Consider the following 12,747-nt stretch of genomic DNA (forward strand, 5'->3'; position numbering starts at 1 on the left):
AAATCTCAGATGTCACCTCACCCAACATCCTACTCCAAGCAGAAATTTCTTCAACAACTTTCAAGATAGCTTCAGGTGCTCATGGGACTGAGGTGGGTTGGAAGGTAGAGGATTGTAGGGAGACTGAGTCTCAGAGAATCCAGAGAACACCCCTGTACTTCACATTTAGTAGGCATTGGTTCCCCTTCTTGTCTGTCCATGACCCTGTGTAGGAAGAGGCTGGTAATCACCAGGCTGGTTGGTGTTGGCATCAGTAACTGAGGAGACTTGTCTTGCCTTGCTGTGTTTCTGCTTCCAGACATTGATGAGTGTCGCTATGGGTACTGCCAGCAGCTGTGTGCGAATGTTCCTGGATCCTACTCCTGTACATGCAACCCTGGTTTTACCCTCAACGAGGATGGAAGGTCTTGCCAAGGTATGTGGCATGAGTGACAACCTGAATGTCATGTGACGTGCTTGATGCAATCTGCCTCAGAGCCTTGTCGCCGATATTGGTGGATCGTGCTGTGCAGAGAGAGCATTTCTGTCCTTTGCCTCTGTTCACATGGAAACATGAGACCAGACCTGAAGTTGAGAACCATCTCGAAAAGTGCTCTGAGTCTTGTTGAGATTAGAGCCACAATCCTCCCAAACTGTGAGCCTCTAATATCACACACTTGCTTCTCTTTCTGCCTCCACAGTAGCCTTGTTGGCTTTCTTGGCTAATCACAAAATTTCCCAGGTGTTGTGTAGTCCAGGTTCAAAGACGGAGGCCCAAAGGTGATTAGAAGGGGCCTCTGACCCTGGATTAATTGCAAAATAAGCACATACACTCCTCATAAGTGTTTCTTGGGCAATTCTGACGCCTCTCCTGCTAGTGTTATGCCCCGCATCTGTGCCAGCAGTGCGTGTTACTTAGCCAAGAGTCTGGTGGTGGCAAGGACTTCCCCTTCCACTCAGCAACCCCCCTGAAACAGAATCAAACAAAGACTTTTTCTGGTTTTCACATGATCACTTCACATACTGATAAGTAAAGAAAACAAATGATCCACGTCTATTGCGGTTTCCATCTGAAGGTTTCTTTTGCTCAGGAAATGAATAGGAACTTAAGATTCAAGGAATTAATGCACGTTCTGTCCCAGCCCCCAGCTCTCAGCCTTCAGTCCCTGGCAGCTACTCAGTCAGGGTGGGGGCAGTGCTGGACATGCAGAATGAGGTCTTTGTCTGGAGCCTGCCACCAGGTTTTGCAGGGCCCATTTCCTTGTCACACCATTAGAGGTCTGGACGCCAGGCTCCAGGCCAGCTTGTTGGAGGATGTTCTGTCTCCATCCATCTAATCGTATCGAAATCATAGGGTAAACAGGAAGGCATCAGTGTTAAAGAGCTTGATCCTGGATTCTTTGTAAGTCTCTCCCCCAAAGCTGGTTCGACAAATTGTTCCAAGAAGTCTTAACTGCGTTCCTCTTGCCAGGGGAGGTCATTTTCAGCTGAAGGCAGAGGCCAGGCTGAGAGGTTGGGAGAGTTTCCTACTCACGCAGATGGAGCCGGCCCCTGGCTCCTCTACTCTTGTGATAAGTCGCTGAGGATAGAGTGGGCTTCTTGGTGCCAGGGCACCCAACTCCTCCTGAGGAACAGCCATGCACAGCAGAGCCCAAAGGCCCAGGTGTTCTCCAGGTTGTCTCCGGGACAGGTCTGTGACAAGGCACAGATAATGCACTGGTAGTGCCAGGACCAGAAGCATGATAAGGTAGTGCCAGGGCCACCGCACATAGCTGCTGGGCTATTGCATCAGCAGAGCCGGTGGGCCAACTCAAGACCTTACCTCTTTCACTGAGCTTCTGTGGTCAGAGCTTTTCGTGCGTGGAAGAGTACTTGACACTTTTCCAAGGACCATCACAACTGCTCATCTCAGTGAAACCCAACAATTGTTATAGGAGGTAGGCAGGACAAGAGTTCATGGCCCCACTTCTCAGATGAAGAAATCAAGGTTCAACAAAGAGAATCAACTTGCAAAAGTCCCACAGCCAAGCTGGGCCAGAGTTCAGAGTAGAACCAAACATTCAGCCTTCCCCTCACCCCACAGGTCAGAACTACCTGCTCTCGCAGGACTCAGAAGGGCATTGGTCTGTGCGTGGATTCCAGAGTTGTCTTAGTGGTCTAGTGCTGCTACAACTGAACCGCCACAGGTGCATGGCTTCAATAAACAGAAATGTATACCCTCATAGGTTGTTGTTGTTGTCAGGTGCCATCAAGTCGGAACCGAATCATAGCGACCCCATGCACAGCAGAACGAAACAATGTCCGATCCTGGGCCAACCTCACTACCGCTGCCACACTTGAGTCCATCAATGATGCCACCTGGCTGATCCATCTCATTAGGGGTCTTCCTCTTTTTCTCTAACCCTCCACCCTACCCAGCATGACATCCTTCTCCAACGATTGTTTCCTCCGGACAATATGTCCGAAGTAGGAGAGACAAAGCTTAGCCATCCTGGCCTCCAAGGAGCACTCTGGCTACACTTCTTCCAAAACAGATCTATTGGTTCTTTTGGCAGTCCAGGGCACTTTCACCCTCATAGGTTAGGAGACAAGAAGTCTGAATTCAGAGCTCCAACTCTGGAGATAAGTCCTTGTCTCCATTCAGTATCTGTAGGCCCTGAATTAAACATGCCTTAGAGCTTCCGTGTGTTTTGGCATCCATCTTTTCTTGGATCTAAGGAGCTTCACAGCGCAGGGATCTCTCCACAGTCCAAAGGACATAGTCCACTCCTGGTTCTCCTTTCTTGGTGATAGTAGTTCCTCTGAGCTCTGCTTGCCTATTTAATCTCTTTTATATCTCAGAAGACATTGACTCAAGATACAACCTAATCCTGTAAATTGCATCTGGTTTCATCAACATCATAGAAGTGTAAGGGCTTACGACATATAGGCTGATGACATTAGATCAGTGCTGATCCCATAGTGGGGGAAAAGATTCCATTATGCTAGATCTCATTGTAGGAGATGACCACATCTTAACTGCTAAGCTGCCGAGAATCCCAACCCTGCCAAGTTGATGCAAAACCTTAACTCTCAGAGTGGCTGTCGGGAATGGCTTTCTGGAACCTCAGAGGACAGAAGCCTCTGGCCCCTCTGCTTTCCGGGAGCATCTGAGAGCTGGGAAAGGGCAAGACGTGAGTGCCTTTGTCTTAGCATGGCCAGCATCCAGTCAAAAGCTAGAACACCTGCCCTAGGTCTCACGACTGCTGTCCTGCCTGTACTTCCTCTCAGTGACTTGCCACAACTGAGGACATTTCCCGGGCCTCCTGGGTGGGGAGCCTCCACATTCCTGTGGGCTCAAGAGGAAACTGGTGTTTCACTGGACCTCCCTTAGAGGGCTGCCTGTTGTCTTTCTCTGAAAGAATCCGGGAGGCCAGGATGCAGGAGCTTTGTAGGCATTAGCTTTGTGGGACTGGCCCTCCCCTTTAAGAAGAGCCTCTCAGGTGGTTTCACTGCGAAAAGAAGAATCTCCACCCGGAACTACTCAGGTCTCCACTCAGAGGCTCAAGAGGCTTACTTGGATGTGTGAAGAGGCTAGACAAATCTCTCAGGTGGACCTTGGGTTATTGACATATAGCTGGTGATAAAGGCTCAAAATGAGTCCGTCCACAGGCTGGTCCAAGAGTCTAAAAAAGAAGGTTGGTAAAAGGGGGGAAATGCAGAACAGATTTTAAAATTCTCTTAGAATTCAGACTTTCTGGAGCTGTGGAGGCTGGATGAACCCCTGAAACTTTTCCCCTGAGATCATCTTTAAACCTTAAACCAGAAACACTTCCTAAAATCTTCTTGAAACCAAACAATAGTTCAGCTTAATTAGTAAAGACTGTCTTGAGCAGGTGTGGCGCTGTGGGTTAATGCACTGGATTGCAAAGTCGCTTTGAACTGTAAGGTTGGCAGTTCAAGCACACCAGTCTCTCCTTGGAAACCCTGACCAGGGTTGCTATGGGTCGGAATTGATTCAATGGCACTTCACAACAACAACAACAATAACAACAACAACATATGGTGTCAATGGACTCCAGCGCTGTAGGATCAGCACTAGGCTGTGAACCACAAGGTTGGCAGATCAAACCCACCAGCTGCTCCTTGGAAATCCTATACAGGGTTGCTATGAGTCTGAACCAACTCGACAGCACTTAATGACAACATATGGGGGTCAAAAGAAACCTTGGTAGTATTATGGGCTACATATTGGGCTACTAGCTGCAAAGTCAGCAGTTCAAATCCACCAGCTGCTCCATGGGGGAAAGATGAGGCTTTCTGTTCCCATAAAGATTTACAGCCTTGGAAACCATATACTGACTGGGTCGCTATGAGTCTGAATCGACTCCTTGCCATATGACGATCACCAACCATATGGGATCAAATTGACAAGAGCAACTTGAAAGAGCAGAGAGGAAAGTCAGACAGTGAATTCACTGTGATGCGTGAGCAAGAGTTCAGAAGAGGACTGTGAGAATGGCTACTTCACTCAAAGAATAGAATCAGTATCACTTAACAATACGTGTAGAAATTGTTGAGCTGGTATGTGTTCTGCTGCATCGATTCTCAGCAAGAACAAAAGTGAATTACTTCCCCCCACCAAATGAGTCAGTCAATGACAGTGTAGAAGGGACCCCTGACCTTTCCCAGGGATGATTCTAGAAAGACCCCTGACTTATATTCTATTTCTTACTGTGCTCTTGTTAGCTTGTGGACTAGGGCATATCTCTTAATTTAAAGACATTTAAAATACATTTACTGCTATAAAATCAGCTGCAGCGTTGTTGTGAAGTGCTATCAAGTCGGTTCTGACTCATAGCGACCCTGTCTAGGGTTCCAAAGGAGCACCTGGTGGGTTTGAACTGCCGAGCTTATGGTTCTCAGTCCAGTGCCATAGTTTCATGACTTTTGACATATGAATACATTCAAGGTAGTGAACATATGCATCACCCCAGAAAGCTCCTCCGTACCCCCTTGCAATCCTTCCCTTGACGTACTTGAGTCTCTTTCCTGGTCTGTAAGATGGGACGATGAGACAACCAATGATCAGTAAAGTCGTTTGTGCATGGTAGATGCAGGTACCTGATTCTTTAACATCAGTGAGGTGGGGGAAGAGCTAACTGATGCTGGAATGAGCAGGTATTGCTGGGGGATTCCTGTGGGTAAGCCTTGGGGAGGGGACATCCTACTAAGTGTCCACATACATACATGTACACATGCACCTATATGATATGTATGTATGTTGTTTCCCCTCTTCCAGACCTGCACCCCCAGGGGAACATATGCATGAGGCCCTGGTCCTTTAGCAAACACTTTAGGTCTGAGATTTCAGTATGAGAGGTCGTGATGGGGATCTTTCGTATGGGTGAATCTGGTGTTCTGGTGGAAAAAGTTTCGTTACCAGTGCGTTTTCCTGCCTACTTGTGGGAATGGTCAGTGATATACTTTGGCTTCCCACAGACGTGAACGAGTGTGCGACTGAGAACCCCTGCGTGCAGACCTGTGTCAACACCTACGGCTCTTTCATCTGCCGCTGTGACCCCGGCTATGAACTTGAGGACGATGGTGTTCGCTGCAGTGGTAATGGAATTTGGCATTGGAGACTCTCACCTGTATTTGGGACAGGGGGGTGGAGGACAAGGGCTTCCTTCACAGGTGTTTCCTCTCATCTCCTGGCTCCATCTCCAGTTTGGGACATTTCCTGGTGCAGTGGGGTTAGAGTCACTTCCTGGAGGCAGATGGTGCTCACCTCCTGTGGATACGTTTGGCCAATGTCATATGACTCCTAAGGCAAACACTAATGGAGCCACCTTCTAGGGCCAGAGTTGGAGATGAAGAGGAAGTGGAGTCACCTGGTTTTGTATGTTGGCCTGGGAGCAGGACAGATAGGAATAATAGCATAATAGTGTATCCCAGAGGTTAGGGCTTGGAGTGGTGGTTGAATGAGCTCATGTCTGTAAATCTCCAGCACACAGTGAGCATTATTAAATAGTTCCTGAATGAATGAATAAATGAATGTCAAATGAATGAAATCCTAACAATGTGTGAGAATATTGAACTGATGGCTTAGTTTACCTTTTATACATTTTTCCCAAACCCAACAAGCTCGGATTCTTTGCTCAGGTTACTATAATTTTCTTATTTACCCTGCTCTTTTGTTTTCTTCTAAAAAGTAAAAAAATAAAATAAAATTGACAAATAGATAACTAAGATTGTGACTGCCTTGAGAATAAGGACCACATCTTATATTTATCCCTGGCAGCATTCTGTACCACAATGTCCTGGGATGGCACAAATAATTTGTGCTCTGCTGCTAATCAAAAGGGTGACAATTTGACTGTATCCAGTGGTACTGCAGAAGAAAGAGCTGGCAATCTGCCTCCATAAAGATTGCAGCCCAGAAAATCCGATGGAGCTCAGTTCTATTTTGTAATACACAGGAGACAATATGAGTTTAATTTGACTGGGGGCCAGTGTTTTTGTTTTGTTTTAACATCTTTCTCAGAGCCATGTTTGCTCTGTCGTCTTTCCTTTTCTCTTTCTCTCTCCCCTGTTTGTAAATGTGAGACTGAAGTAAACTCCATTCCATTACCTGTGACATCATCTGCAGTTGTAAATTAGTAAAGTTGAGATGAAGGATGCGTCACTGTAGTTTTCAAAAATAAGTGGGCCATTCACTGGGGCGTGGCAGTCCTTTTTGTTCGGCAGAATGGAAAGTTTCCCAATCCTGAGCTTCACTGTAACAGGAACTGACCCAGGTCATGAATGAGACTTCTGTGATGGCTTCACTTAGGACTGGAATGTTCTCTAGTCTAGAGACAGAGTTCCCCCAAACAAGAGAGCACTCTCTTCCTGGGGTTACAGAGAACCTTGGACTGATGAAATGCCAGCCCCAGAAACAGTAATCATACCCTCAGGCATGAAAAATTACATCCTTCGTAGATTTCAGTTCCTTACATGCCACTCCCCAGGGCCTCTGGGCCAAGGAACTGGGAAGTGGGGGAAGTGTAGCGTTTTGAGATGGGCGTATTTCTTTCTGCAGAATTCCCTACAGACCCACAGATGTGTATGGGCCCTTTGCAGAGGCAGCCTGCTGGAATGACTTGGGCCAGGCATTGCTGGTTTCCCACAAACTACTTTCTGTGGCCAAGTCACTTTCTGGATCTGTTTACTCATTTGTGCCCCCCTCAGCATTCCCCCTACCCATACGGTGATCATAAAGATGAAAAGAGTTGGTATACCTTAGCTTCATTACTTGTTAATATCCCTGGTGGGTTAATGTGCTGGACTGCAAAGTCAGTTTGAACCGCAAGGTCAGTGGTTCAAACTCACCACCTTCTCCTCAGAAACTCTATAGAGGGTCGCTATGGGTCAGAGCTGACTCGATGACACTTAACAACAACAACAACACAGCGTGCCCAGTGCTTACAGGTGCTTTATGGGGCACGAGAGAAGGAAGTAAACGGTCATTCATGTTGGGTTTCCAGTGAGCATACACCTTGGAAGGTTGGCGAGAATGTGCAGTAGACTCACTTTGTCTCCTTCCAGGTCACAGTGTGTTTCTATGCCTTCCTACTTCTTCCCTTTCTGTGCCCCTCCATCTGTCCCAGGAGCTGGGGCGGTCCTCCCCACAGTGCAGTCTTGTCCCCTAGTCCCTCTGGGATCCGCAGAGCTGAGCTGATCCCTCACTTGGATGGCCTAATGGCCTAATGGGTTCTCCTTGCCAGAAATCCGGCTGGTATTTCAGCTCTTTAGTGGTGGGTGGAGCTGCTGCCCTTAGCCAAGTCTGTGGATTGAGTAGGGTCTGTGGAGCCCCTCCCAGCCCGAGGGGATGGGAGGTGGGGCTGAGAACTACCCTAGCTATTGGCACTGAAGCTGGTCCTGCTCAGGGGATTGCTCTAACTCCAGGAATCTCAAACTCTCTGATTTTAAGGTTACTCAGGGAGGCCTTGGAGTCCTGGTGTGGCGTTGCGGGCTAATGCATCACACTGCAAAGTCGTTTGAACTGCAAAGTCAGTGGTTCAAGCTCACCAGCTACTCCGTGGAAACCCTATATACAGGGTCACTATGGGTCAGAATCGACTCCACGACACTTAACAACAACAACAACACAGGGAGGCCTTACATCCTTTTGTTGTGAAATGTAGAATCTGGAAGCTGGATGGCTGGGTTTGAATCCCTTTGGTGGCACAGTGGTTAAGTGTTTGACGGCTAACTGAATGGGTGATGGTTTAAACCTACCCAGAGGCTCTGCAAGAACTAGACCTGGTGATCTGCTCCCATGAAGGTGCCAGTCTCGAAAACGCTTTGGGGCAGTTCTCGACAGCAGCCAACCTCAGTCATACGGAAACTTGGTCAAGTTACTGAGCCTCTGTAAGCTTCATTTCTTCCTTTGTAAATGGAGATAAATATGGAAGACCATAGAAGAATTGATGCATTTGAGTTATGGTGCTGGAGGAGAATACTGAAAGTGCCATGGGCTGTGAAAAGAACAAACAGATCCGTTTTGGAAGAAGTGCAGCCAGAGTGCTCCTTGGAGGCCAAGATGGCCAAACTTCATCTCTCATACTTAGGACATATTATCAGGAGGGACCAGTCACTGGAGAAGGATATCATGTTTGGTAAGGTGGAGAGACAGAGAAGAAGAGGAAGACCTCCAGCGAGATGGATTGGCCAACTGGCAGCATTGATGGGCTCAAGCGTGGCAACAGTAGTGAGGTTGGCCCAGGATCGGGCAGTGTTTCATTCTGTTGTGCATAGGGTCACTATGGGTCGGTACCAACTCGATGGCACCTAATAACAACAACGATAACAAAATGGGGATAATAATAGCACCCCTGGGTGAGGTTAAAAGGTGGTGTAAATAGTTAATGCGCTTGCTTGCTAACCAAAAGATTGAAGGTTCGAGTCCACACAGAGGCATCTCAATAGAAAGACCTGGTGACCTGCTTCTGACAAGCTCAGCATGGAAACCTACTGAGCACAGTTCTGATCCAACATGTGGGGTTGTCATGAGTCAGTGTTAACTCAGTGGCAACAGGGTTCTTGTTGTTGTTGGTAAATGCCGTCAAGTCGGTTCTGACTCATAGAAACCCTGTGTAAGGTTTCTGAGGAGTGGCTGGTGGATTTGAACCACTGACCTTAGGTTCAAACTGACCTTACAGTCCAGTGCTTATCCTACAGTGCCACACCAGGATGTGGTATAGGGTGAAGGTGAGGATTAAATGTGATGGAGCAGGTTAAGAGTCTAACACACTTAGTGAGAAACTGACAGGTCTACTCCCAGGTCTATTGAAGTCATGAATGAAATCTAAGAGCTTAGAAGCAGGAAGTTCTCCATTTGAATGGCTTGGGGCCAGACACCAGGCCCTTTACTAGGCTCCCAGGGCCGAGTGGTGGGTTATGACAGAGGCAGATTCAACTTAACAGAACCGGTTCCCACTCTTCCAGTCAGCATCCATGCTGCTGGCTCAGAACATCACCTGAAGGTCACTGGGAGAGGCAGGAGGGAGTTCTGCCTTCTGGGAGGTGAGAAGTAAGGGGTGTCACCTGATGGCACAAAAACAGCCTTGTTTGTGCTGATACCCTCCCTCTCTAGGTGGTTCAAGCCACCAGTGGCCCGCAAGTGAGGGAGTGATCCGAGGACATGTCACATGGGAAAACTAGCGAATACAAGCTTTTGGGAAACAACAAATGAAAGAAAAACATGTTTTCTTTGGCATGCTTATTGAGTGAGGCTCAAATAGGGACTGTATTGCCAAACTCTGTGTGTGATGAGGAATTGGCTTTTCTGAAACTTGCTTTTCTGCCTCCACTGCCATGGCCTGCCTGGATGGATTGTAAAATCACAAGTACAATAGCTCCCCTTCCCCTCCACACCTCAGCTCTCCAACTAGACAGTGATCACCCCAGGCTGTTCAGACTGCCGGGGCTGCAGGGAGCCTCTGGGGGACAACTGTGCCCACCCACCCAGCCACCCCACTCCACTCCAAAGCTTTCTTTGTAAGAAGGTGTTTTGACAGAATGACATTTAATATAATCAGCATATCTTGGTCTTACAGGAGGAACCCTGAGGGTGCAGTGAGTTAAGCACTTGACCGTTAACCAAAAGGTCAGTGGCTCGAACTCACCAGCCACTCCATAGGTGAAGATTGGTCTATCTGCTCCTATAAAGATCACAACCTTAGAAACCTCTGTGTTACAGGCTCACTGTGAGCCAGAATCGACTTGGTGGCTCTGGGTTTGGTTTTATGGTGGAGTCCTTGGGTGGTGTAAAAGGTCAACATGCTCAGGGCTAACCTAAGGTTGGCAGTTTGAGTTCTCCCAGAACAACCTCACAAGAAAGACTTGGCAATCTTCTGAAAAATCAGTCACTGAAAACACTTTGGAGCACACTTCCACTGTGATGTACATGGGATTGCTGTGTATTGGAATGAATTTGATGGTAACTGTATTTTTCTGGGTTTTCTGAATGATGTTGTTAAGTGCTGTGGAGTTGGTTCCAACTCATAGAGACCATGTATAGCGTTTCCAAGGAGCAGATGGTGGGTTTGAACCACCAACTTTGTGGTTAGCTGTCCAATGCTTATCCTACAGCATGACACCAGGACTCCTTTCTAATAATTAGAGATATCTATAGAGCATGGGCTTCCTCAACAGGTAGTGAGCACCCCATCATGAGAGGCATTCAAGAAGTGGCTAACAACTTCTTGGCAGGAAAGCTGTCATAATAGGAGAGAGAAGGAGATGGAGCAAATGACCTATAAGAGCTCCCCCAACCACACCAATATTTTGTGATAATCAACAGCAGGTGTAACTTCTCATCCCCAGATATGGACGAGTGCAGCTTCTCCGAGTTCCTCTGCCAACACGAGTGTGTGAACCAGCCTGGCACGTACTTCTGCTCCTGCCCTCCTGGCTACATCTTGCTGGACGACAACCGGAGCTGCCAGGGTAAAAGGCTGTGTAGAGGGAACCAGCTGGGGCAGCTGTGGGAGAGGGGGCTGACTTCTATAAAGTCACCTGGGGAATTCTGGGTGATTTTAATGGGTGTTGGTCATGTACTGAGAGGCAGGCCCTGGGTTGGTGTCTTCCTGCCCTGAGACATAGTCTTTAACCCCAGAAAGGGCCTACCTAGGTCAGTCTTCCTTGTGTAAGAAACTCTCTGGCTACACAAGGTACAGGCTACACAAGAGTGCCTCTGTGGCCCATCAGTAGTCTGTCAGTTTGTTATACTGGGGTGACTTGCATGGTGCTGTGATTCTGAAAGCTATTGTTGTCATTGTTGTTGTTGTTAGGCACCATTGAGTCAGTACTGACTCATAGCGACCCTATGCGCAACAGAACAAAACACTACCCAGTCCTGGGCCAACCTCACAATCATTTCTTTGCTTGAGCTCATTGCTGCTACCACTGCGCCAATCGATCTCTTTGGGGGTCTTGCTCTTTGTCTTCAACCCTCCATTTCACAAACTCAATATCCTTCTCCAGGGACTGATCCCTCCTGACAACATGTCTAAAGTATAAGAGATGAAGTCTGGCTTCCATCCTGGCTTCCAGGGAGCATTCTGGTTGTATTTCTTTTAACACAGATTGGTTTGTTCTTTTGGCAGTCCATAATACTTTTAATAGTCTCCTGCAACACCATACCTCAAATGCATCAATTCTTTTACAGCCTTCCTTATTCACTGTCCAACTTTCACATGCATATGAGATTATTGAAAATACTAGAGTCTGGAAGCTATACCACTGGTATTTTAAATACCAACAGGTTCGCCCATGGAGGACAGGTTTCAACAGCGTTTCCAGATTAAGACAGACTACGAAGGAATGTTTAGACACTGAAAACCTGATGAATAGCAGAGCATTGTCAGACATAGTGACGGAAGATGAAAATGTTATGAATAATACCAGAATATTGTCAGAGATGGTGTTGGAAGATGAGCCCCTCAGGTTGGCAGGCACTCAAAAATCAACTTCGTAAGAGCTTCCTGCTCAAAGTAGAGTTGACCGTGATGATGCAAATGGAGTAAAGCTTTCAGGACCTTCATTTGCTGATGGGGCACAGCTCAAAATGAGGAGAAACAGCTGAAAACATCCATTAATAATTGGAACATGGAATTTGTGAAGTATGAACCTAGGAAAATGGGAAGTTGTCACAATGGAATGGAATGCAGAAAGATCAATATCCTAGGCTTTAGTGAGCTGAAATGAACTGGTATTGGCAGTTTTGAATCTGGCAATCACATGGTTTAATATGGCAGGTACAACACATTCAAGAGGAATGCCTTAACACTCATCAATAAAAAGAACATTTCAAGATGTATATATGCTGTCTGTGATAGGATAATTTCCCTACACCTACAAGGAAAACCAGTTAATCCTAACCACTATTATTCAAATTTACATATCAACCACTAAAGCCAGTGATGATGAAATTGTAGAATTTTACCAATCTCTTCAGTCTGAAATTGATCAAACATGCAATCAAGATGTGTTGATAATTACTGGTGATTGGAATGCAAAGGTTGCAAGCAAAGACGAAAGATCAGTTGTTGGAAAATATGGCCTTGGTGATAGAAAAAATGCTGGAGATTGCATGAAAGAATGTGGCAAGTCCAATGACTTATTCATGGCAAATACCTTTTTAAAACAACATCAAAGGCAACTATACACATGAACCTCACCAGATGGAACACACAGAAATCAAACATCAAGAATAGCATACAGGAGAGAACAAACAAGATG

At 46.8% G+C, this 12,747-nt stretch overlaps 1 protein-coding gene across 1 annotated transcript in view; it reads left to right on the plus strand.

Moving 5' to 3' along the window:
• The window catches only part of FBLN5 (fibulin 5), a 111,210-nt gene that overhangs the window by 60,820 nt on the left and 37,643 nt on the right, over nucleotides 1-12,747 (plus strand). The window contains exons 6-8 of the mRNA XM_006839632.1: nucleotides 299-415; nucleotides 5,461-5,580; nucleotides 10,831-10,953. Coding sequence (XP_006839695.1) covers nucleotides 299-415; nucleotides 5,461-5,580; nucleotides 10,831-10,953 — 360 coding nt within the window. The remainder of the gene's footprint in view (nucleotides 1-298; nucleotides 416-5,460; nucleotides 5,581-10,830; nucleotides 10,954-12,747) is intronic.

Source organism: Chrysochloris asiatica, unplaced genomic scaffold (genome assembly GCF_000296735.1).
Source record: "Chrysochloris asiatica unplaced genomic scaffold, ChrAsi1.0 scaffold00025, whole genome shotgun sequence".
NCBI classification, from domain to species: Eukaryota; Metazoa; Chordata; class Mammalia; order Afrosoricida; family Chrysochloridae; genus Chrysochloris; species Chrysochloris asiatica.